At 44.5% G+C, this 27,112-nt stretch overlaps 1 protein-coding gene across 9 annotated transcripts in view; it reads left to right on the forward strand.

Annotated features, from left to right (window-relative positions):
- The window catches only part of SYNJ1 (synaptojanin 1), a 222,428-nt gene that overhangs the window by 123,257 nt on the left and 72,059 nt on the right, over window positions 1-27,112 (forward strand). For all 9 annotated transcript variants that reach the window (XR_003857030.1, XM_029603578.1, XM_029603579.1 and 6 more), the window contains 8 exons: window positions 2,780-2,920; window positions 5,632-5,824; window positions 8,141-8,299; window positions 8,719-8,875; window positions 18,407-18,524; window positions 18,639-18,854; window positions 23,573-23,651; window positions 25,239-25,401. Coding sequence is in view for 8 of the 9 variants with exons in the window: in XM_029603578.1 (XP_029459438.1) it covers window positions 2,780-2,920; window positions 5,632-5,824; window positions 8,141-8,299; window positions 8,719-8,875; window positions 18,407-18,524; window positions 18,639-18,854; window positions 23,573-23,651; window positions 25,239-25,401 (1,226 nt within the window). In the remaining variant the exon portion in view is untranslated. The remainder of the gene's footprint in view (window positions 1-2,779; window positions 2,921-5,631; window positions 5,825-8,140; window positions 8,300-8,718; window positions 8,876-18,406; window positions 18,525-18,638; window positions 18,855-23,572; window positions 23,652-25,238; window positions 25,402-27,112) is intronic.

A 27,112-nucleotide genomic window follows, 5' to 3' on the forward strand; every position in this document is an offset into this window, starting at 1 on the left:
GTGGGTGGGGGGAACCTCCAGGTAGTAGCAGATGAAGGCTCATGGAGACCAGTTTTTTAATTGAGCTGGAAGCCCAAAGGAGAAGAAACTGCTGGGGCCAAAAAATGTGTACCAATATAATTTTAGATCTTTTTTTTTTTTTTTTTTCATTGCATTAAACTAAGAACGTTTGAAGATTACTGAAAGCTGGTCCTATAGAATATCAAAATGGAGCTAAATTTCATGCCGTGTGTGGCTGCTCAGTTGTGCCAGATTTCAACAATGGGTGTAGAAATATCCTCCATATCCGGACGTTCAAGCCACTTGATTCTTACTAGAAAAATAATTCAGAAATAAATGTTGAGAGTCTCTGACTATGACTGCCAGTACACTTCGAAGAATTTGTTTCGTAGCCATGCCTCTCATGTGGCACATGAGTTGCTCTCCTTGCTGTGCAGCTAGTAAGAGAGAGATTTAAGGATATTCAAATTGTACTTGGCAGAAAGAGAGAAGCGTGACAGCCACAAACCCTAGCAGGACTGAACCAGCAAAAGAGAACATTTAAAAAAAAAACAACAAAGAGTAGCACGACAGCAGATAAAGACCTAAATGGTCCTTCCAGTCTGCCCAGCAAGTTGCCTGCCGGATGTGCAGGTTACCCCACCCCACCCCTCCAGTGCCTTCCATTAAGGATTGTAATTGCCAGTCCATGCAGGTTATCCTCATTCAGAAATGTTTCATCTAAAGCTAGCGATCCAAAAGAACGAAATACAAAAACCAGCTGCCTTTAAGGAAGTGCATTTTGAAACATCTCTAGGAGACAATGCTGCTGTAACTCTTCCTCCTGACTGTTATAAAATATTGCTGTCCCCTAAATTCACCCTCCCTTTCTCTCAAAAGGAAAGGGAAAGAGGGCTTTGCACTGCCTAAGGTTGACCCAAATATATTCACACAGTCGCTTAGTAAATGCTGGTAGAAAAAGACCCATTTGGCCCATCCAGTCTGCCCAGTAGCAGTTTGTCTGCTTTGGGTAGATGCGTATACAGATTCCCATAGGGCACGGGATAAACACTAGATCCCTAAAGGCTAGCGGTGGAAATGAAGAAAAGGTGCACGGAGGTGACCTGCATGGAGCGGCAGAGACTACCCCTAACACAAGGCATGGGGATTGCTACCCTTAACCAATTAGCTTTCATGATTTTGACGCAACTGCAACATTGCTCTCCGCTTCAACAGCGGAGGGAAAATGTCTGGGACACTGATGGGCAGACATTAGGGGAAAAAATGCAGGATTGCTTCTACGGCCAAGTCCAAAAGCTTAGCCTTTTCAAGCAACATTGTCTGAATTTATCAAGAAGACAAAATGTAAAAATACTACTAGCAGTAATTTTGACATGATAGTTACTACCTTTAAGAGAAACATGGCGGTAACCTGCACAGGGCAGCAGTTACTTCCATAAGAAACTTGCTGGGCAGACTGGATGGATTATTTGCTCTTTTTCTGCCATCAGTTCTATGTTACTAAGAACCTGACATCTACTCCCCCTTGTCCCTACCTACCTTTTCAAAGTACTACCACTGTACTATAAGGTTGTAACTGCTGCTTCATGCAGGTTACCCCAGTGCTTCATTACCATTCTCTTGCCACTAGGGATCCGCTATTTTTACCCCACTTTTTTTGAATTCTGTTACCATTTTTGTCTTCCCTATCACTCTGGGACAGTATATCAGGCTTTCAGACAGTTTTTATTCCACATAGTTTTTTGTAAGATGCCACAGTTCATTCTCGACCCCCATGAATGTAATGTACAAGTTCATAGGACAAATAGCTCTGCTTGGAGGTCATTTTTGGCCAGCGTTACCTACTGAGCCTCTATATGCTGAGGATCTCTGTTTCAAACCAATGCAAAATCTACACACCTAGAACACTGGTTTTATTTAAGCATAAGGTTCATCCAAAATCAGGGAATTAAATGCTAAGTATGTTCAAATTTATAAGTCAAAATAACAATTAATCAAATTACTTTTGCTCTTCAAGTATTCTTACTTGTTTTTCTTTATACCAGAAATGTTAATTTTGTTTTTAAGCCATTTCTTAAGAGGCTTTGCATTTTAAATTGCACTATGAATACAAGGGAAGAATATTTCAACTTTTTATGTTATAGTCTGTAAAATGAGATGCCATTTATTTTCTCCTCTGTCTCCTGTTTTTTTTACCCTATATTTTGAAGAAGGCTCATGAAATTGCTGTCTGGATAACTTTTGTGTTTGATGTCATGTCTACACCAAATTTTCAGCATATGTTAGGGAAGGACATGAAAAGACTCAGACAGGTGTGGTGGTGGGTTTTTTGTTTTTTTTTCTTGGATCCACGCCTATCTGTGAACCATTGATCTGTATACACCTATGTCTCAGAACATAGGCTCCATTAGTTCTGGGCTTGTAATGAAACTTCTTTCTAATTTGATCATCTATCAATGGTACCAGAATGGCTTGATTATGTTCCCTATTTAACAGCAAAAGGGAGAGACCTCCTGTAAGGGATCAAACTGATACATCCGACAGTTGAGAGATCTCTTTAGCACAGAAGGCCGTGGCAAGGGCAAGTGAGGGTGATGCCCTACTACTCTAGCTCTGGTCAACAGAGTAGACTGAGTCAAACTGCCAAGATCCACCGTGTTACTACGCATGTTGCTATGTTTACAGAAAACTGAATAAAAATAATTTTTAAAAGGTGCTCTTTAATCATATACGTAAAGAATTGGCTTTTCTAACTTTTTTCTGTCACATCCCTTGACAGCACAACCAATCAGAAGCTATGGGCTGCAGAGCTGCAGAAGACTATTTCAAGAGATTACAAATATGTATTGCTGGCATCCGAGCAGCTGGTTGGTGTCTGCCTCTTTGTGTTTATCAGACCCCAGCATGCACCTTTCATCAGGTCAGTATCTGGATCTCCGTACCTCTGCAATACATTCACTTGTAGGATGAGCTACGGTGGAAAGAAACTTCCCGCTTTGATAATGCTGGAAGCTTTTCTGTGAAATATTTTCTTTGGGATTTATTCGAAGTTTCTGTTGCGTGGAAATCTGTCTTGTGAACATCTAAAGTACATGTAATGCCAAAAGAGGAAAGTGTAGACAGAATATGGGCACTTTTTAGCTGTCACACACACAATTAATACAATAGATTAAATCTACTGTCTAAAGGAAAGAGCTCTGCTAAACCAGATTGAGGGGAATTTTATAACATCCCATGTAAGACTAAAGAGTGCATGTAGAAAGTGCACGCGGACTTCAGCCCTAATTTTTAAAGCAGACTTACGCACATGTCTGCTTTGAAAATTAGCGGGTTCGCACTTACTCATGCATGACCTGCGCGCGCGCACTTGTGCCTACATGGGATCAGGTGTAGATGTGTACAGTATGTTTATGCACATGCAAGTCTGCTTTGAAATTTAGCAGGTGCGCACTTACTCACGCATGGCCCGTGCGCACACAGGAGCAGGTGGAAATGTGTACAGTACATTTATGCGCATACTTTTGGAAATCAAAAGTGTACATGTAAATAGTTTCTCTGCCCCCAAGAATGCCTCTCTTTCAAGAACACATACTTTAACATGTAGAATTCCTGGTGTAATTTTCAGAAAGCCAATACACACTGACGTTTTAAATCCAGCCCTGTTAGCATCTTTTACCTGCTTTCACTTTCATATCTTAATTATAACAGATAGTGAGAGTCCTGATTTTACCACATTTCTTCTCAAGCAACATTTTGGGGGATGAGAACATTTTTCCTACGTTTTCGTTTGCTACTCCCCTATTCTGATATCTCTGATTGCATCATGTTGGTGAGGGGAAGGGAAACAGCTCACACACTCCCTGGTTGCCTCACGTGCCTCTCAGAGGCTCATTCTGCCAACTGTCAGGGCTCCCACACCTACTAAGTACACCACCACTGCTAGAGCTTGAGCAAAGGGGGCAGCTGCCCTCCTGCCATGTTGACATGCACTTCAGCTTCCTTCCTGCTCACCACACCCCCAGCAAACAGCAGGAGCGTGCACTTTATACCTGCATTGGCCTCCTCCCCCAGTTGAGTTCAGCTTCATAGTATGAACCATAATCTACAGGGCACCAAATAATTCAAACCATGAGGTAGGCCCCAGACAGCAGAAGAGTCTGACACATCATGACGTTTGCTCTTCTTCTGCCAACCAGGTGGAGGGTAGAGAAAGGAGTGAAGAGCAAGAGAAACCCTGACCCAAATCAAGGGGCAAGGTAGATGCAGGGGCCCTGTATCTGACCCAATATGCAAGGAGAGAATCAGTGCCCCTGCATACTATCTGGCTCCCTCCTCTGTCGCCCAGCCTCGAATGTTTTGTGTTTGACCATGTTCATGATAAAATTGGGTTCCTGCAAACAATGTCTCAACTCCTTGTGGCCTTGATCAAGTCACTTTATCCTCTGTTGCCTCAGGTATAAACTAAGGCCTAGATTCATCTTGCTATAAATATCGCAAAAATAGTGCCCGCAAAAAAAAAAAAAAAGCGGCATAGTTAGGATAATTTTCCTGATACCACATAGGTATTTACCGCAATGTGCGATAATATTATTTTGGAGAAGAGGGAGGGAGAGAAAAAGAGCCTCTGTAGAGGCTCTCAAAAAAAGTTATTTATACCACTGTAAGAGGAGGCACTAGTAACTCGGAGTGTGGTTTGTGGGGGTGGACTTTAGAGGGCAGTTTATCATGCACAATAATATGTATGAACCACAGTTACCATCAGTGAAGATTTAATGTGATTTGGAGGAATGAAAGGTAAAAGAGAAAGATTTGTTCAGTGTGCTCTCTACCTAGCTTGATGCTCTCGCTACCTAGCTGCAATCAAGGTAGGTTGAGAGTAAAGTGTAAATTTCTGCTCTTCTTTTACATTTCATCCCTTCAAATCACGTTACATCTTCACTGAAGGTAACTATGCTGTTTGTACATATGACTGTGCTTGATAAACTGCCTCCCAAAGCCCAGCCCACCCCACAAACCTCACCCTGACTTCATAATGCCCCCTCTTAGAGTGGTATAAAAAGTTCATTTATAAGTGACCCTTTACAAAGGCTGGCTCTCTCCCCTCTCCCCTCCCGAATCACGATTTGCGATAATTCCCGTGTTAGGCTATCGCAGGCCTAACGCACTGAATAAAGGTGTAGTTATTTCTGGCGTTAAAACCTGATTTGCTGTGCGTTACTTTATCGCACACAACGTTAACTAGTCCTCATTTCCATTTACTCCACCCAAACTCCTCCCGCTTGGCTACTAATTTTAAATTTGCATATGCATTTCACGATGCAGTTATTTGTCGCATGTGTTATGACATTATCGTGTGCATTTGGGCCCTAAAGCGTGTGATAGCGCCCTAACGCGATTTGATGACCCGCTTAGATTGTAAGCCCTTTGGGAATAGGGAAATACCTACAGTTCCTGAATGTAATCCGCTTTGAAATGCTGAAAAAGAGAATATTAAAAAAAATCATATATATATATATATATATATATATATATATATATAAACAAACAAACCACCATGGTCGCTTATAAAAGAAAATGAGGTTGATTTTCCAGTGCATTATCTCTAAGCTTTTTTTTTTTTTTTTTTTTAAGGGATGTTGCAGTTGATACTGTGAAGACAGGAATGGGAGGGGCTACTGGTAATAAAGGGGCCGTAGCCATACGAATGTTGATTCATACAACCAGCCTTTGTTTCATATGCAGTCATTTTGCTGCAGGACAGTCCCAGGTTAAAGAAAGAAATGAAGACTATTTAGAAATTACACGTAAGCTTAGTTTTCCAATGGTAAGTTCATACTATAATTCTCCATTTCATTACAAATGGAAGACAGTGCCCTTCTTTTGTTTGGCCCAGCTCCTGCGCCTTTGGGACTGGCTTCTACTGGACTGTAGTGCCATGAGTCTTTGTTCGCTACTATCCAGAAACGTTTTGTCTCCCCTGCCTTTTGCTTTGAACTTCTTCCGCTCAGTCATCACAGCAATGGTCATTGGCCAGAGGGCACAGACTGCAGCAAAAGACGGTATCCGTGCACCCTGAGCCTCAGCAGCGGGTGGCTGGGGATTCCCAGGGGCTCTGACTACTTTCCTCTGCAGCATCCCTGGCCCTTGCTGGCCCAAGAGAAGCCGGCTTCAGGAATTGACTTTGGATCTCCTGCATAACACTGCCATTGGACAGAATTTGTATTTTCTTGCTAATTGTCATGCATAATTGTGCCGTGGTTGGGTGGTAAAATAGCACTTTATAAATAAGGTGTTAGGGCCAGCCTGGTGGCTTGGTGCCAGACCCTGTGCACTGCCGTGCAAAGGACCAGTCTCTGCTCATGGGGATGGCCAAGGATGCTCTAGGGGCAATATAATATCGGCCATCGCTTGGTGATGACACCTAGTGGCCAGATTAGGGTCCATACAGTCAGGTTCCAGAAGGAGCTGCAGTTGGTTGCCCTCAGCTGCAGGCTGTTGCTGTGTTGACATGAGAAGGGGACATCCCCCAGGTAGTTGTAAATGAAGATGATTCCAATCAAGGCCAGTTCCAATTGTGCTGGAGAAGGAGGAAATTGCCAGGCCAAAAAATGAACATTATCCCCTCATTTATTTTTAATAGGTTTTTAAATTCTTAAAACATGTGAACTGCTGTACCCTTCTCCTGCAGGTGCATCTATCCAGTTTGGGTTTTCAGGACTGCCACAATGTATATGCATGAGATAGATTTGCATACACTGGGTTTGCAAAGTTTGGAAGTCTATCTCATTTATTTATTTATTTATTTATTTTCAATTTTTATATACCGAAATTCTTGTAAGAACTACAAATCATTCTGGTTTACATAAAATGATAAACTGCCCCACAGAGAGGGGCTTTACATAGAACCGTAGAACAGATAGAACGATATAATTGGCTTTACATAGAACCGTAGAACAGATGGAACAATATAACTGTATGTTAATTTAACATGGTAATAAATAAATATTATAAATACAGTTTATTTAACGTAGAAATATTGACATATTAACGCTGCAAAATAGATACAATAAAATGTGATGAGCTTTTGGACTCAGAGATTGTTGTACAGTTGCAGGGTCCTGAAAGTAGGACTTGGTGCGGTGTCCATAATTTGTCCATAATCTCATGCATCTTCATTGTGGCATAATTCATCTTCATTGGCATCTTCATTGGCATCTTCATTGGCATAATCATTGGCATCTTCATTGGCATCTTCATTGTGGCATAATCATTGTGGCAGGCATCTTCATTGTGGCATAATCTCATGCATCTTCATAATTTGTCCATAATCTCATGCATCTTCATTGTGGCAATCCTGAAAACCCAACTGAATAGATTCACCTCCAGGAGAGGGGTGGGAAACACTGAACTAGTTAATGTATGTGTTTTTAGAAAGTATGATAACAGATTTTCTGTAATGAGTAATAACTATTTTATTTCAATTATTTTATTGCAAAAGACCTTAAGAATTGCCATACTGAGACCGACCGAGGGTCCATCAAGCCCAGCATCCTGTTTCCAATAGTGGCCAATCCAGGTCACAAGTACCTGGCAAGATCGCAAACAGTAGATAGATCCCATGCTGCTAACACCCAGGGATAAGTAGTGGTTTTCCCAAGCCTACCTGGTTAATAAGTTTATAGAATTCTCCAAGAATTTGTCCAAACCTTTTTTTTAAACTCAGCTACTCTAATTGCCTTTAACACATCTCCTGGCAATGAATTCCAGAACTTAATTGAGCATTGAATGAAAAAGAACATTCTCTGATATTAACGTCATGGAGTGCTTCCTAGCCTTTTTATTTTTTTTGAAAGAGTAAGTGACTGATTTACATTTACCCATTTTATTCCACTCATGATTTTATAGACATCTATCATATTCCCCCTCAGCTATCTCTTCTCCAAGCTGAATAGCCCTAACCTCTTTAGTCTTTCTTCACAGGGAAGCTGTTCCATTCCCCTTTAATCATTTTGGTCGCCCTTCTTTGTGCATAGAGTAAGAGAACGAGTAAAAGTAAATTTTTAAACATCTGCAGAAAGGAAACATGTAAAGCATTCCAATCGTGTTCCTTGTATTTCTTTATTATCTTTTCCTTGTTCAGGGGAGAATGTTATTTTCACATGATTATATGTTTTGGTGTGGAGACTTTAACTACCGAATTGATCTCGCTAATGAGGAAGTGAAAGAACTAATCCGACAGCAGAAATGGGATGCACTGACCTCCGGAGATCAGCTGATGAACCAGAAGAACAGTGGACAGGTACGTCCTCGAGGTGGGGCTGAATTTGAGAGAGCTCTGCTCTTCTTTTTGTTTCCTAAGAAGCAATACATGATAGTGAGGTCTGTTTACTAACCTGGGACACACAGTAGTGCATCTTTAATTGCCACCGCTCCCATTTATTGTCATTCGAGTCCATGCACTAATAATGCACATCACAGGTTCGTCAGTAGGTCCCAGAAAATGGTATGCTATGGAATAGATTATCATTCTAATGTGCATTGTGAGGTACAAGGCAAAGCTAACGCTTTTAATGTAAATATTTTTCATATTCAAATGCTCTCCTTTGCCTTCTACTGTCTCTGGGGCCGTTACAGAGATGGGACTTTAAGAAACTCTACGCATTTTCTTTCCTGTTTTTTTTGTTGTTTTTTTTAATGGCATCTCTTTCTTTGTTGCAGGTTTTTAGAGGATTTTTGGAGGGAAAAATCAATTTTGCTCCTACGTATAAATATGATTTGTTTTCTGATGATTACGATACCAGTGAAAAGTGTCGCACGCCCGCCTGGACAGATCGCATTCTCTGGAGAAGAAGAAAATGGCCGTTTGACAGATCAGGTTGGATGATTTACTATGTGATGGAAGCTTTGAAAATCTTTGACCCAGTCCTTTTGGTAATTGTGCTGGAAAGAGGCAAGATGAGTTTGTTCATTTGCTGTTTGTGGTTAGATTACTGAGACCACCATCCATGCTGAAGTTATTTTTCCTGCCAGTTATCACTGTGACAGTTTTTCATAACTATCCTAGATGCTGTAGTCGCAGATTGACCAACCTTTGATGTTAGAATTGATAATGGATTTATGTAGATCTCTGTAAATTGTTTATAAAGTTACTGAAATAACAAAAAAAAAGCGTCTGGCTTCCAGCGGTGCCCAGCATGCCACTATCCACTCATCTACACGGGATCTGTCTTCAGTCTCTTCTTTTCCATGGAGCTACTGCCTCGACGTGATGGAGTTCTTGCTCTTTTTTTTTTGTGGAAAGATTTCATTTTTTGCTCTGCGCTGGGTCTCTCTCCAGTTCCCTGTCAGTTTTTCTCGCTAATCGGGGAGTTTTTCCTCTTTGGTGGCCGCCGGATATCGTGCCTTTGCAGTCTGCTGTGCGCCCCATTGCAGCGTCTGGCTTCCATCAGTGCCCCCAAACTATGTCCTTAACAGATCCTCTGTGTTCATCCTGTGCCTGGGGGCATCGCACTATGTTCGGGACTGCGATCTGTGTGCGCAGATGACTCCAAAGGGTGGTCGGGCCAGGCTAGATAAGATGGAGAAGGTTTTCGGTTCAAGTAAGTCCGACCCCCCCCCCCCCCCCCCCCCCACCCTCCACCCTGGCATCCATGCTATCGATGCCCAAGGACTGGGAGGAACCCTTTGTCATCGATCCTTTGGTGGCCTCTCCTTCCCCAAGACCTTCAGGGGAGAAAGGCTCCAGGGATCGCTTGAGTCAGTCTCCTTGAAGTCACAGACTTCTGGATCATTATCCTTGTCCTCGGCACCAGGGAAAGACCAGACCAAGTACGGTGGGAAGTCTCGGAAACACCATCACCGGTCTCCATCCTCACATGGTGCCGGACTCTGGTTGGCCTCTGTGCTTGCCACCTTGCCCCTGAAGCGACCCCAGCGAGAGGAGGCCCCATCCTCCCTCCAGTCCAGTGGCCCATGGCCGACCATACCGATCCCAGTGTCGGGCATTGACATCCCCCCCCAGTGTCCCAAAGAGGAGCTGGCCTCTCCTCCCCCCTCTCAGCCTGCCCTTTCAGCGAAGGTTTTCAAGGCAGACCTGGAGCGTCGGGTGCGCCTGGTGGTAGAACGCGCTTTGCGTGACTGGGAGACAGTGCTCCCGCCACCGATGCTGGTGACCCCACCGACAGCTGTGCCAATATCTGCACTGGTGAAGATGCCTGTGGTATCCAGATTGGAACCGTTGTTTGATCGCCTCAATGTCCTCTTCGGTATCCTCCTGACGCAATTGTCAGCGCCCCACAATCACTCAGTGGCCCAGCAGCCACCGAAGCATAAGATATCTGAGCCAGTCCTTCTTGGGGACGAGGGATCATCAGTGCCTTCCGTGCCACTGAAACAACCCCCCATGTCCCGCCTCATGCTGCTAGGGCCGGTGCTTGGTCCCTTGGGACCCCTTTCGCCCTGGATCCATTGGTGCCTCCTCACCAAAATGTGCCCAGTGCTTCCCGGCCTCCCCCTTCAGACAGCCTCGATGAGTCTGAGGACCTTTATGACCCTTGGGGAATGGATACCTTCCAATACCTCGTCGGTGGATGCCAATGGTTTTCCATCAGAGCTCTCTCCCTCTGAGGAGCGGGGTCAGTCCTCACTGGAGGACTTGACCTTCATGGGGTTTGTCTGGACTATGGCTGAATTCCTACCCTTCCAACTTGTGACAGAGGAGGATGTCTGCCACAAAATGCTGGAGATTCTCCAGTTCGTGGATACCCCAAAGGAAGTGATGGCTGTCCCCATCCATGAGATTCTGTGTGAACTGCTCCTTCACCTTTGGGAGCACACCCTCTCTGAGGTCCTGGTGAACCGGAAGGCTGATGGGGGGGGGGGGTATCTTGTGCAGCAGGCTGTGGTCTTCGATAAGTGCCAGCTTCCACACCAATCTGTGGTGGTAGAGTCTGCGCTGAAGAAAGCAAAGAGATTGAAGACATGCCTTGGTTCTGCCTGGCAAGGAAAATAGGGCATGGTATGCCATGGGTAGGAGAGTGTTGGTGGCCCATATCACTTCTTACCTGTTATATATGATCCAATACACCTGTAACCTCTGGAAGCAAGTCCAGGAGGTTGTGGATGGCCTTGCCCAGCAGCCTCAAGAAGCCCTTATGGCTGTTGTCCATCAGGACCTTTGAGTGTGGGAAGCATGAAGTGCATGTGGCCTACGTTGTCTTCAAGCAACGGGCTGCATAGCTGCCGCCGGCATCTCAGCGAGGCATCTTGCTTGGCTCTGTGCCTTGAACCTTTATGCTGAGGTTCAGGACCAGATGGCTGACCTTACTTGTACTAGGGATAAACTTTTTGATGACTAGGTGAAGGATGTGGTCGCACAGCTGAAGGATCACCATGAGATCCTCCAGCAGTTGTCGACTACTGTCTCAGTCTCTCAGTCTGCTTCCAAAAGGTCTTCCTGGCCTGAAATGAGGAGGCCCTTTGAAAGGCAACAGAAGTACTACCTTCCTGCCACTTGCTCTCAACCACAGCAGACGAGCGCTAGGGGCAGTTCTCTTCAGCCACGGAGTCCCAGGCCCCAGCCAGCACACCAAGCTGGTCCTGCTATGGGGTTTGACTGGCTGCAAGGGAGTATAAGCCAGTGGTATCGCCCAGTGCTGGAAGACTTGCCAATTGGGGGCCAGCTCCACTTCTTTGCAGACCAGTAGCCATCCGTGACTTCGGATCAGTGGGTCCTGTCCATCATCCAGCATGGCTACAAGCTGAATCTTGTAGCTTTCCCCACTGGATTCTCCCCTATGCCCACTTTGGGGTCCCATCTCATATCCAGACTTGCTCATAGCGGAACTCTCTGCCATTCTAATGGTCAGGGAAGTGGAGCCTGTTCCTCGGAAGCAACAGGGGCGGGGGTTTTATTCCTGTTGTTTCTTGATTCCAAAGAAAACAGGAGGCCTCCATCCCATTCTTGATCTGCGAGCCTTGAACAGGTTCCTCAAAAGGGAAAAGTTCAAGATGGGATCCTTGGGCACCCTAATTCCCTTCTTACAAAGAGGGGACTGACTTTGCTCCTTCGACCTGAAAGACACTTACACCCACATCAAGATCCCTCCCAGTCACCGGAAGTATCTCTACTTTGTAGTGTGCCGCTGGCATCTTCATACCGTTTGGTCTGGCCTCTGCGCCAAGGGTCTTCACAAAGTGCTTGGCCGTGGTGGGCGCCTATTTATGTCAGCTAGGGATCCGGGTCTTTCCATACCTGGACAACTGTCGCTTAAGTGTCAAGAGTGACACTTAAGCGGCAGTGTTGCAGTCGCTACGCTGGACCATTTGAGTATTGGAGCACCTGGGGTTTTTAGTCAATTACTAGAAATCCCATCTTTGTACGTCGTCACGGCTGGATTTCATAGGAGCTTTGTTGGATGCTACACAAGCGAAGGACGTTTTGCCCCACAACAGGATCTATGAGTGGCAGTCCCTGGTGGGGGAGATTCAGGAGAGCCAACTAATGTCGGCATGACTCTTGTGGCAGCTTCTGGGGCCGCAACCATCCATGTCACCCCGTTTGCCCATCTGCATGCATATGCACCGAGCCCAGTGGTCCCTGCGCTATCAGTGGCAGCAAGCCACCCAAGAACTCCGGGTCTTCATCCAGATTTTCCCCGCTTTCAGGGATTCCTTGGCTTCGTGGAGATCCTCATCCAATTTGGAGGGGGGTGTGCCATTTCAGGCTCCCCCAAATCATTCTTACCACAGATGCATCTCACCTAGGTTGGAGAGCCCACGTCGACAGTCTCCACACCCCAGGGTCTCTGGACCGCCCAAGAAGCCTGGTGTCAGATAAACTTCTTGGAGCTGCAGGCGATCCGATATGCACTGTGGGTCTTCCGGGATCGCCTGGCCAACCACATCATCCTCATTCAGACAGACAACCAGGTGGCCATGTGGTATATCTGCAAGCAAGGGGGCACCATATCCTTCCTCCTCTGTTAGGAGGCGGTGCAGATATGGTCCTAACCTTCTGGCTCAGAGGGTGTTGCTCTGGGCGGTGTATTTGGCCGGGATGGAGAACACCCTGGCAGACATGCTGAGTTGAACCTTCCGACCCCACAAATAGTCCCTGAAACAGGAAGTCGAAGATCAAATCTTCCGTCTCTGGGGAACCCCGGACGTGGATCTATTTGCCGCCCCCTGCAACAGGAAGGTTCCTCAGTACAGCTCCTTGTTCAGGGCAGACAGCCAGCGGCAGACGCATTTGCCCTCCACTGGAGAATGGGCCTGCTGTATGCGTATCTTCTACTCCCGTTGGTAGTGAAGGTTCTCTTGAAGCTTTGCCAGGTCCGGGGGACTATGAAACTCATAGCCCCCCATTGGCCAAGACAGGTTTGGTTTCAGCTTTTGCGGGAGCTCTCTGGCGGGACCCAATCCATCTCTGGACCGCCCCAGACCTTCTCACGCAGAATTAGGGCAGGCTGTGCCACCCCAACCTCCATGCTCTGTTCCTCATGGCCTGGATTTTGAGCAGTTGATCTTGCAGCCTCTTGATGTCTCAGAGGAGGTATCTCGAGTCCTTGTGGCTTCAAGAAAGCTTTCTTCGAGGAAGTCTTATGCATTGAAATGGAGGAAGTTTGCCATCTGGTGCAAGCAGAAGAATCTCAACCCCTTCTCCTGCCCGATCTGGAACCTCCTGGTTTATCTGCTGCACCTCTCGGAGGCTGGACTTAAAACCAATTCCGTTTGGGTGCTTTTTGGTGCAATAGGGGCTTACTACCAGGGATGGATGGTTCACCCATCTCTGTGCAGCCGATTTGTGGGGCGGTTCAGGTATGGGTTACTTCAGCTGCGGCCTCCCCTATGGACCCCAGCAGTTTCCTAGGACCTTAATGTAGTGTTGGCTCGGCTAAGCTGCTGCACTCCTCGACGATCAAGTATTTGACCTGAAAGGTCGTATTCTTGGTGGCAATCATGTTGGTGCACAGGGTCAGTGAGTTGCATGCCTTGGTGACTTATCCGCCATACACAAGATTTTTCCATGACAGGGTGCTTCTATGTACATACGCTAAGTTCCTGTTGAAAGTGGTGACAGATTTCCATCTGAACCAGTCCATCTTCCTGCCTACTTTCTTCCCTAGGCCTCATTCCAGCCAAGGGGAAAGGGCATCGCATATACTCTATTGTAAGAGGGCCTTGGCTTTCTACCTGGACCAGACAGCAGACCTCAGACAGTCCACCCAGCTCTTTGTCTCGTTTGACTCTTAACAGGCTGGGTGTGGCTGTTGCTAAGCAGACTCTCTCCACCTGGCTAGCGGACTGCATTTCCTTCTGCTATGACCAGGCAGGACTGCAACTTGGGGGGGGCCACATCTCGGCCCTTTCAGTCGGAGCCATGGCGACTTCTGTGGCTCACCTGCATGCAGTTCCAATGGGGGAGATCTGCAAAGCTGCGACCTGGAATTCTCTCCACACCATCACAGTTCATTATTGACTGGACAGAGATGGTCGCCAGGATAGCAGATTTAACCAGTCTGTCCTCAGGAAACTTTCAGCTATGAACCAAGCTCTTCCTACCTAAGACCCCTGGTTTGGGTTCAGACTGTCCCTGCTGTCACCACCAGCACTGCCCTTGTTGTGCCTGTTGGCACCTAGTTTGGTGTCTGTTGGTCTCATTAGTTTTGGGCCCAGTCTGTAGCTAGGGATTCACCCATATGTGAGGACTACCATCCTGCTTGTCCTAGGAGAAAGCGAAGTTGCTTACCTGTAATAGGTGTTCTCCTAGGTCATCAGGATGTTAATCCTCAAGGAACCCTCCCGCCACCCTGCAGAGTTGGGTTCTCCTAGCTTGTTTTATTTTTTCAAAATCTACTTATGAGATTGAAGAGACCCCCCACGTGGCCACGCGGATAGTGGCATGCTGGACATGCTCAGAAGGTTTTCCGTGCCGGGCTCTATCTGATGATGTCGCCCATATGTGAGGACTAACATCCTGCTGTCCTAGGAAAACACTTGTTACAGGTAAGGAACTTTGCTATACTTGTAGATAGGTAGATCCCTCCTCTTCACATGCATACTTCCCAAACATAGAATGACCTTTCTGCGAGTGCTTGCGTTGTCGTGTTGGTAGTTCTCCATGTGCTACTGGACCTACCACTTCTTAGTGTTGTTTTCCCTTGTCAGAATAGGATATTCATTGACCTGCTTCCACATCTGTATTTTGCCTTACAGGCTATTATTCAAAGTTTAAATGATTGCTTTAGCTAAGCCTCTCTTCTTTACTCAGTAGCACTCTAATTAGATTTACAACCTTTTTTCAAGTTTTATTTTTTCATCAGCACCACCGCTCATTGTCACTGTCAAAAAGTAGCAGTTCTACCCCCAAATCCATGGTCAGTGCTAGTGGCCTAATCGTAAGTTATCTAGTTACCAATCAGCATACCTTTCCTGTCAAAATATCTTCGCCTGTTTCATGCTGGTGATTTTTCCCAGCATAGGATCTGTTCAAGTTGAACCTGTTTCAACAGTGTTGAACAAGTACCTGATTTTTGTTTCAGGAGCAATCCAAATTCAGTCGACCAGCAGACTCCTTTTCTTTCATTGGGGTCTAGGTTTCTTGAAAGTATATCCTCTGATAACCAACATATTTATTTATTACAATTTTTATATCCTGCCTTTCAAGACTCCATGGTGGATAACAACATTCATAAGATACAAAAAAAAAAAATGAACAAAAAAAATCAAATAAATTTTCCAAAATATAAACAGCCAAAGCAGGAATGGCAGTCATGAACATTTCAAAGACATCAAAATCTACAATTATGTCAAGTCCACAAGAGCATCAGTGACCTAACAATTAAGAGAGAGATATTCAGCACCACTTAGCCAGATAAGTTCCAACTTATCCGACTACGTGATAGCATTTGATAATCTGCCTGCATTCAGCAGTGGCTACTTAATTGGATAATTACTTACGGGCCGATACAGTAAAATCGCGGGAGAGCAGGCGAGCGCACAGGCCACTCTCCTGTGCTCGTGATTCAGTACTTTAATTTATTTTAATTAGGGCCGGCGGTAAAAAGAGGCGCTAGGGACACTAGCGCGTCCCTAGCACCTCTTTTCGGACAGGAGCGGCGGCTGACAGCAGGTTTGACAGCCGACGCTCAATTTTGCCGGCGTTGGTTCTCGAGCCCGCTGACAGCCACGGGTTCGGAGACCGGACGCCAGCAAAATTGAGCGTCCGGTTTTCGAGCCGCGGGCCCATTTTAAATAATTTTATTTTATTTATTTTTATTTTTTTTACTTTTTTAAACTTTCGGGACCTCAGACTTAATATTGCCATGATATTAAGTCGGAGGGTGCACAGAAAAGCAGTTTTTACTGCTTTTCTGTGCACTTTCCCGGTGCTGGCAGAAACTAGCGCCTACCTTTGGGTAGGCGCTAATTTCTGAAAGCAAAATGTGCGGCTTGGCTGCACATTTTGCTTTCTGAATCGCGCAGGAATACCTAATAGAGCCATCAACATGCATTTGCATGTTGCGGGCGCTATTAGATTCGGGGGGGTTGGACGCGCGTTTTGGACGCGCTATTGCCCCTTACTGAATAAGGGGTAAAACTAGGGCGTCCAAAACACATGTCCAAATGCCGGCTAACAGTGCGCTCCATCAGAGCTCCATCAGAGCGCACTGTACTGTATCGGCCAGTTAGCCACTTAAGTGGTGGGCATGATGTGGGCATAACTGGGAGGAGCTATTTATCCAGTTAACTTAGCTGGATAAGTAGCATTTTTGAGACTTCTAAGTTAGCCAGATAAGTTGGACCTTCTTTTGAGCAGGTCTAAAGTTAGCCAGCTAACTTATCTAGCTAATTCAAAAGTTGTCTGAGTGTATTCAGCGGTGCAACCACACTGCTGAATATCCCTACTAAGATAGCCGGAAAAGTTTACCTAGCTAACTTACCTTGCAAACTAGGTTTTAAATTGAAAAAAAAAATTGTAAGTTTCTTAAACTTCATATAATTATTTTCTGGCAAAATCAGCAGTAACTAATTCCATATAGAAGCTGCCACATAAATAAAAGCCAAAACCATGGTAGAAACCGTGGAAGCATGATCCCCGTAGCCCCATTTTGGCTGAGACAGATGTGGTTTACTTTCCTTCTGGAGATGTCCATCCAGACATTTCCTGAGTCGTGTTGAGAAGGGGTGGGATGCAAAGCCTTGGAAAGTGTCTCAAGTCCTTCTAGAAAGGTTGAAGAAGGGAAACAATTTCAGTTCCGCCTTTGGATGTCAGATTTCTGCAGGTCTTGTGGTGTCATGGGATACTAATGTGATTGAAAGCCCCTTTAAAACCTCTCGACTCTTGTAAGTTCGAATGCCTGCCCTAGAAAGTTACATTTGGGGCAGCAGTCACTTCAGCACAGAGTGTCAGTGAGCACCAAGCGATCATTAGCAATGTTTGCTAATCACTATGAATTTATTTTTATACCTTTGATCTGGACCCATAAAATGACTCTAACAATCGTTAATGTGAATGTCCAGTAAGCTTCTTTTGAGTCCTTTTTTTCTTTTCAGTTTGCTTTTATTTTCCCTGGCCCAGTTCTATATTAACTGTCCCTTCCATACCAATTTCAATTTTGCTTACTGTAAAAGTGTCACTGATGCTTGGAAGAGTACTGTTCATCTACCTAGGAGCACTGCAGAAATGACACCTAGCATAAGCAGTACCATGGATGTAGGAATAGCAGCTTGTTCAGCTTCTCTCTCTCCCTCTCTATTAATAGCTGCAGTTGCTGGGTTTACAGGTGTTAAATGTCCCAGCTTTCAAGCATTAATACATCTCTAGTGCTGCTGGTACCACTCTCTTGTCATACCATACTGTTAACATCTCTACACTATGGACTTTACCTCCTTTTTTTCATATTCTAAAAGTGCAGGTCATAGTTTTTACGTGTAGATGTCTTTGAAATTCCAAATATAGAATTTGGGCTAAAGGCAAACGTTTCCAAACTAGGTTAACCTCTAACAAAGTACAAAATTGGGATTTAAAATTCAAAGGGATTTTTGAAGTAGACAAGAACAACAAGCTCTGAACTTTTTATTTGTTGGGTTTTTTTACGTATTTAATAAGTTATTTTTTCAGGTTATGTAATTCAGATTTGACTGCATCACACAGAAGGGACAGTGTTTGTACATTTTCTAGGAAAGCACATTTGCTGATCAAGTTGCAAACTAAAAGTTGCATTTTAACTAAGCAATGTCATTAGATCCATATCTGTGGTGGCATGGCTTTGCATGCTACTGATTGCAGTGATATTGTAAGAGGACCACATAAGTGTTGTGGGTTTTGCATTGGTTGCCTAATTGTTGCCTGCTCACTTACTTTTATATTTTGTTTTCCATTTTGTGCTTTTGAAATTGTCAGCTGAAGACTTGGATCTTCTCAATGCCAGTTTCCAGGAAGGGCACGACATTCCTTACACATGGACTCCTGGAACACTGCTGCATTATGGAAGAGCAGAGCTGAAAACATCCGACCATAGGTAGACAGTTTACTTGCGCAGATCCATCTGTATCTAAAACCTGACATGCTTGTTACACAATTCTCAGACACTTTGAGCTCTTAACTGTCTCTCTTCTGTCTGTATTTCTTTAAGGCCGGTTGTTGCTTTGACTGACATAGATATATTTGAAGTGGAACCAGAAGAAAGGCAAAAAATTTACAAGGAGGTGTTGTCTGCCCAGGGTCCGCCTGATGGAACTGTAATGGTCTCACTCCAGAGTCCTTCCCCGGAAGAGAACTATTTTGATGATAGTTTGATTGATGAACTGCTCCAGCAGTTTGCCTCCTATGGAGAAGTTATACTTATAAGGTTAGAAAATAAATAGGTTCTTAGTTTTTCAGTAGCAGCAGTATTTCAGCATTGGCCAAACTGATAAAAGGTTGTTCACTTTACTACATGTTTTATGACTTCTGTCAATCTTTTGACCCAACTATTAGATTGGTAGAGTTTGGCTGGAAGTGTGTACAGTGCTGGCCTGCACTTTGATTTAAAAGGGCTAATTTTCAAAGAGCTTCACAGGACTTGTGCACATAAAATTAGCATATACGTGCATAAGCAGCTATTGTATAACCCTCGAGAGTACGCGTGCACTTGCGGTGTCACATGTAAACATTAAAAGGACACAAGGGGCGGAGTAGGGTTTGTTTTTGTACTATTAAGTTTGTTTTTTCACCATGTTATTGGTGTGTTACAGAATTGAGAGAGTTGCATAGAGTGATCCAGTTTAATAACCAACTGAAGTCCTACCTCTCAAAGCAGATTGTGCAAGTTTGCTGCTATAATACTACCAGCCGTGCATGGCACTGGATAGTGGTGATAGGTATTCAGGTACAATAAGCCGCTTACCATCTAAGTGGGTACCTGAGGCTGTGGGAGATAAAAATGACTTTCCCAAGGACACAAGGGCTGTCATTGGGAGAAGCAGTATAACTGAACCATTTAAAAGAGAGGAAACCATTGGCTCCCAATCTTCTGTCCATCCACCATCATTAATGCAGCTAAGGCTGCTGTAATTGACCATAATCATAATCTTTTAGTAGCACAGAGTTTTGCAAGAGAAAACTTTGTAGATTGTGATAACTTATCAGAAGATGCTGTACAAGAACTTTGATGGTCATAGTCTAAAGAAGGGACTTGTGCAGCATCCTAAACTCATGTGCAATAGCGTTCTGTGGGTGATACTTATGTGGGCCTTATGCATGGTATCACAGCTTGGAAGGGGTCTAGAATAGTTTAAACTAGACTCTTTTTAGATTTGGGTTTAGATCACTTACTCAGTGTTTGTCACCTGTGAGAAAATCAGTCGACACCCCTCCCCCCCCCCCCCCCCCCATAAATAAAACTCAAAATCAGTTTTTATCAACATTCTTCTCTCCTTTGCCTACCTTTCTGAAATCTTTTAGGGTGCAGCCCCCTGAAGAGGGATTCAGTTTTGTAAGGAACTGGGGAAAATTTTGGGGAAAGGGGAGACTTTTCCGAAAGGATGGGCTCCACCTTAACCAGTGTGGAACCAAGCTGCTGGTACTAACTTTCAAAAAGGAGATAGAGCAGCTTTTAAACTAGAACAAGGGGGAAAGCCGACAGTCACTCAGCAGTGCATGGTTTGGAGAAATGTATCCTTGAAGGATACTAATGAAACAGGAGAGTTAGGGCATCCCAACAGAGGTTCCAGTAAAAGCAAACTTAGTCCATGTGCCTATATGTAAAATATCACCATAGCTAATGATTTCCGAATTATCCCTAACAACTGAAAGCAGGTTGTTAAAACAAACAAAAAACACACTTTGAAATGTCTGTATGCCAATGCCAGAAGTCTAAGTAGTAAGATGGGAGAGTTAGTGTATAGCAGCAAATGATGAGATTGACATAATTGGCATCACAGAGACTTGGTGGAAGGAGGATAACCAATGGGACAGTGCTATATCAGGGTACAAATTATATCGCAATGATAGGGAGGATCAACTTGGTGGGGGTGTGGCACTTTATGTCTGGGAGGGTATAGAGTCCAACAGGATAAAGATCATACAAGAGACTAAATGCTCAGTAGAATCTATATGGGTAGAAATCCCATGTGTGTTGGGTAAGAGTATAGTGATAGGGGTATATTACCGTCCACCTGGACAAAATGATCAGACAGATGATGAAATGCTAAGAGAAATCAGGGAAGCAAACCAATTTGGCAGTGCAATAATAATGAGAGATTTCAATTACCCCAATATTGACTGGGTAAATGTAACATCAGGACTTGTTGGAGACATAAAGTTCCTGGATGTAATAAATGATTGCTTCATGGAGCAATTGGTTCAGGAACCAACAAGAGAGGGAGCTATTTTAGATTTAGGGGTAGATTTTAAGAGGCGCGCGAACAGCCTACTTTTGCTTGCGCATCAGACTCAAGCAAAAGTACGCTGGATTTTAGTAGATACGCGCGGAGGCGCGCGTATCCACTAAAATCCTGGATCAGCGCGCGCAAGGCTATCGATTTTGTATAGCCTGCGCGCGCCGAGCCGCGCTGCCTCCCCCCGTTCCCTCCAAGGCCGCTCCGAAATCGGAGCGGCCTCGGAGGGAACTTTCCTTTGCCCTCCCCTCACCTTACCCTCCCTTCCCCTACCTAACCCACCCACCCGGCCCTGTCTACACCCCCCCCTTACCTTTGTCGGGGGATTTACGCCTCCCGGAGGGAGACGTAAATCCCTGCGCGCCAGCGGGCCTGCTGCGCGCCGGGCCGCGACCTGGGGGCGGGTACGGAGGGCGCGGCCACGCCCCCGGGCCGTGGCCACGCCCCGTACCCGCCCCCAAAACGCTGCCGACACGCCCCCGCAACGCCGCGCGCTCCGGCCCCGCCCCCCGACACGCCCCCCTCCGAGAACCCCGGGACGTACGCGAGTCCCGGGGCTCTGCGCGCGCCGGGAGGCCTATGTAAAATAGGCTTCCCGGCGCGCAGGGCCCTGCTCGCGTAAATCCGCCCGGTTTTGGGCGGATTTACGCGAGCAGGGCTCTGAAAATCCGCCCCTTAATTCTTAGTGGAACGCAGGATTTGGTGAGAGAGGTAACGGTTGTGGGGCCACTTGGCAACAGTGATCATAACATGATCAAATTTAAACTAATAACTGGAAGGGGGACAATAAGTAAATCTGCAGCTCTAACACTAAATTTTCAAAAGGGAAACTTCGATAAAATGAGGAAAATAAAAAAAAAACTGAAAGGTACAGCTGCAAAGGTTAACAGGCCATGGACATTGTTTAAAAATACAATCCTAGAGGCGCAGTCCATATGTATTCCACACATTAAGAAAGGTGGAAGGAAGGCAAAACGATTACCGTCATGGTTAAAAGGTGAGGGGAAAGAAGCTATTTTAGCCAAAAAAAATCCTTCAAAAATTGGAAGAAAGATCCATCTGAAGAAAATAGGATAAAACATAAGCATTGTCAAGGTAAGTGTAAAACATTGATAAGACAGGCGAAGAGAGAATTTGAAATGAAGTTGGCCATAGAGGCAAAAACTCATAATAAAAACTTTTTAAATATATCTGAAGCAAGAAACCTGTGAGGGAGTCGGTTGGACCATTAGATGACCGAGGGGTTAAAGGGGCTCTTAGGGAAGATAAGGCCATTGCAGAAAGACTAAATGAATTCTTTGCTGGTTTTTCAAGGCCCACTTGGAAAACCACCGACTTGGATGTAGCCTTAGCCCCTCCTGCTTGTCCCCCATACTTTTTGAAAACGAAATACCATCTTCCAGAAGAGCTTCAGTGAGTCAGCCCAGTGGCGTGCGGCATTACTGTGCAGGCTGCCACATGGGAGATCATTTCCCAAGGCTCCTTCTCCCTCGGGACGGCCAAGGCTGGAGGGGCTGCGGAGATGGCTTTCGGATGGAGGGGTCCCAGCTGCTGCACAATGACCTCGCCAGCTGGCAAGACTTGGGCTGCATGGCTGCAGGTTCCCAAGGGAGTCGCAATCTGGGAGGGGGGGGGGAGTATTAAAAGTGGGGGTGAAAATCCAAATAAGTTGTGAACCCATCAGTAGTGGTTGGTTCCAGTCGAGCTGGAAACCCAAAGGAGCAAGAGGAAACTGCTAGGCCAAAAAAGCATTTCAAAAGAGTAATGTTGGAAGCACCCAGGGTCACAGTATCCCACAATCCCAGCACTAGACAGGAGTTAAGTAAGGTAGCGGGTGAGTGGGACAATTAGGGTTGGAGAGAGGGGGTCGCAGATGAGGAGTAAACTTTACCAGAGCAGAGGCAGGTGGAGGGATCAATGAACTTTTATTTGTAAATAATGTTTGGAGGGCAGAGGCGGGACCCAGCCCAGCAGAGGTGAGTTGTTTGATTTATTTTTTTTTTTTTTTTTTTGCATTGAGTTGGGGGAAGAGCTGGGATTTGGGCTGTGAGGCCTGCATGCAATTTTTTTTTTTTTTTATTGGCCATTGCCACTTAATTGGTTCTATTCTTTTTTAATATGGCTGGTTAAGGCTAAAGTTATCCAGGAAAACTCCAGGGCATGGCTAGAGATAGCCCAAAAACGACTAGCTCCTAATAGCATTGTTAGCCGGATAAGTTTCCAGCTAACTCCTCCCCACCCTGGAATGCCCTTTCTTGCTTGGCTAATTTTTAGCCGAATGAGTCCTGAAGATATTGAAACTCAGCTTTTAGACGAATGACTTTTGACTATTGCCTTCCAAACGGTTGATGCTTAATTTTGTTAGTTACATTATACTTTGTATGCTTAGAGTTTTTATTGGACTCTAGATGTCTGTTTATCTTATTAGTCCTGGAGAAAGTTTAAATCTTTGAATGCGGCGATACCTTTTATTGAGCAAACGAAAACCAATGCCTTGTACCCCATTTTATTTGTTGGTCCCATAGAAGGTATCCTAATCTACAGAGATGCCGCAAGTGGACAAACCGATCCCTCCCATCTCCATGTTATCTGCCTTTGCTTTTATTCTCTGACCAAGCCTTTTGTTCAGTAAGCTTATTAGAGTTTCTGAACAGATTTGTGAAAATGTTCTCTCTTGACTATTTTAAAGGTTTGTGGAAGACAAAATGTGGGTAACCTTCCTGGAAGGAAGTTCCGCTTTGAGCATTTTGAAACTGAATGGTACTGAGGTAATTTTTATAAGGAGTTTTAAATTTATATAGCTCATGTGTAGAAATCTTTGTTTTTCTCTGTTTTCATCATCATGCTCTTCCTGGGAATGTTCTCCTGTTTTGGTTTGCTATAATCAACAGTGGGGAAAAAATGAGTTGGTTTTTTTTCCCACTGATTTTTTTTTCTCTCCTTTTTGTTGTGCTATAATCAGCATTGATAAATTCCCCGACAATGAAATATAAACTGAAAATGAGAGTCCCTACTCCTTTGGGATCAGACTGATCAACGGGCAGTGAGGCTTACAAAACAAGGGTAGTGCTGAACTTTGCACTGGCCTGGATTTTAAAGTCGTGCAAACGAGCCATGCACTTAATCATGGTCAATTTGTGCCTGATATGCCTCGTCCTTCCTTTCCATGCAGCTTCCTTTAGAGTAGGCGGGACCATGGGGCCTGATGCTCGTGTCTTCTTGGACTGCTCATGGTGCAGTATTGTTCATGGACGTCCTCTGAAAGAAGAGAGGAAGTAAATTGAATTCTAAAAATCCACTGTTATGATATTTATTACTAAATTCCATCTGGCAAGTACTTGAAATGGTGGGACTGACCTCTAATAGTGTCAGACTTTTGGAAGTTGGCTGAAATGTCTAAAAAAAACAACATTTTTTTAAAGCATTTTATATAATTGATAATGGTTTGCAAAACTATAAATTGAAGTAGACATTAATTTTTCCTGCATAAGAGAGTACAATAAAAACTAATATTGACAAATCTGGTGCCTGTCCTTACTAAGAATTGTTCAAAGGAAGAATATATTCCAATCTGAATTCATTTTGCTGTACTGATTGACAGTCTGGTTTGTAACTGCCTATTAACAGTGTATGATCAGAGAAACAGAGAATATGACAGCAGCTAAGCCCAGTCGGGCCCTTCTAGCTTGGCCAAGCTACTACTTACTAGAGTCTATGGACCCTGGTTTGTCTTGAGTTTTCTTTGACTTCTTGGTACAGAAGGTACTTAGCCACTTACTCAGTCCTTTCATGAATTCTACTATCACCTCCATTACTTCTCCAAAAAGATATCCTATGCATTACTTATAGTATGTCTTTGAGGTCTTTGAATGTGTCAGTCTTATCCTTCCTCTCATTCTTCTCTGAAGTCTTTGTCTCGTCTCTTAGGAAGTTTGGTGCAGACTCTGCGCCATTTCGGTAGCCCTTCTCTAGAGCACCTCCATGTTCTGTATATCCTCTTGGTACAGCCTCCAATACTGGACCCACCCACTTCACCAGATGAGGTCTCACCAACAACCTGTACAAAGGCGGTGTTGTCACTTCCCATCTGTTGCTGATCTTAGTGTCCTATGTAAACAAACAAATCTTTCCTACTAACCCCTTTGTAGTATTTTTCACAAAATATTTAACAAAGCCAATTACAACACTAATCCCTAAGGCACATTATTTATTGCATACTTATTTTATACTGTATCCTTTTGTTTTTTGCTTCAGAAAAGAAATGTTTTCATCTATTTGTATGTTAGAAATGCCTTTTCATTACATTGTTCACTGTTACACTTTTTTTAATTGCATTCTTTCTGTATAAAACCTAGGTATTGGGTAGACCCATAAATATTAGCTTGAAAAATCCAGACTGGATCACACAGTTGGAAGAGGAGATGAATCTGGAGAAGATTAGTGGTGGCTTACCTTGTTCAACTAGCTCCACTTTACTTGGTGAAGATGCAGATATTGCTGCAGACTTTGACATGGAAGGTTTGTTTGTCGAACAAAACACATGGCATGAAATCTTATAAACTGCTGTTTATTCATCTGCAATTTCATTAAGGACACATGGCAAATGATGGTTAACATCACATTTATTCTTTTTACTGTAACTTGTTAGTTGCTGGTATAATCCCTAGTTTTGTCGCATTTTTCTCCAGGCACATTTTAAGCAATAGTTTCTCTGAGACAAGTGGAATTGCCGGTCACACAGAATGGTATCAATCATCACTCGGTGCTAATTGGACTTCTTTCTAGAGCTTTCTGGGAAACACCCCCAGCCACTTACAGCAGTTTCTATGCTCCTGTGTCCTCACAGCATATCTCAGTTTGTCTTTTTCTACAAATTGGTATGGACATTCTTTTCTCAGAGCAGCACTTCCCTGCTACTGTTTGCCTTTTTCAGCAGTTATTCAACTTTTCTTCACTATTTCTTCTAAATATATCTCCAAACATTTTATACTAGTTCTCTAGCCGTTTTTTTCTCAGCACTTGTAAACTTTCTTAGTTTTCTTTAGGTTGTGGCCCCTTGTTAGATTTCACAGTCGCAAATTTATCTTCTCAGATCATCTTCTGAGTAAGAATTGACTCTCTTGATTTTGCTTCATTGATTGTTTGCAGTATGTCTGAGAAGGACAGCAGCTTCAAGATTTCCTCCAAGGGCAAAACATTTGCTCAAGGATTTCACCAAGGGCGATCAAGATCCATAAGATAACTGAAGACCTATATTCAGGAATTGAAGACTTGGTCCACCAAATCGAAGGTGAAGCAGATGAACTATGAAGCCACAGCATCCTCTGATGGCACACATATGTAAAAAGAGGTATAAAGCCCTTCAGTGGCAAAGGAGACCCCCAGAGACAAGTACATTCTCACTTTCCCAGCTCTTGCTGAGAATTGAGCTCTGAGTGCTCAAGTATGGAGCCAATAAATCATGGTGCCAAGGATCAATTGAAGGAGCCAAATAGTCTGTACTAATTCTCTTGGATGTATGACCCTGAGAGCCATGGAATCTTGACTGTGCGCTGACCCCTCATCCTAAAAGTTGTCAAATTTGGAGTTTAGCTTTGCCTCCTATTCTGGACAATTGCCACACCTCTCTGCTGAGATCTAGCTTAAGGCTTTTGGTACCCTTCAAGAGACTATAAAGGTCAGTCCACCTGCTGAGCCCTGTCAAAGAACTGAGGAAAATCACAGAAGCAATTGCTCAGCACATAAAAAAATGCTGAAACAACAAGTGGAGTAGCTCAACCCCACTTGGAGCTTTTACATCCCTTAAGTGTGGTGCTAACATTGGGCCCTCAGCTCCATCTGGTTTGGTGCCAAGCAAGCTAGGCTCAAAGAGAGACAATTGGTCCCATGGCCCCAAGACTTTTAGCACAGAAAGGTGGTTATCTCATAGGCTGGTGCCAATTCAGATGTCCCTCCTAGTTTTATTGAAAGTGAGTGTGAGCAATGTTGAGGTTCCCCTTACAGGTCAGAAGAGTCTGTTCCTGTACATACCCAGATCAGTCCAGACAAGACCCGCTCTCAACACACTCTCACCGAACGACGCAGCCTCCGGCCCTCGCACGTCCAATCGGTAATGTTTAGTGAAAGTATGAAGCGAGGACCAAACAGCAGCCCTACATATCTCCTGGGGAGACACTAACTGACACTCTGCCCAGGAGGTCGCTTGTGCTCGTATAGAATGAGCTTTAAG

Source organism: Rhinatrema bivittatum, chromosome 5 (genome assembly GCF_901001135.1).
Source record: "Rhinatrema bivittatum chromosome 5, aRhiBiv1.1, whole genome shotgun sequence".
Taxonomy (NCBI): domain Eukaryota; kingdom Metazoa; phylum Chordata; class Amphibia; order Gymnophiona; family Rhinatrematidae; genus Rhinatrema; species Rhinatrema bivittatum.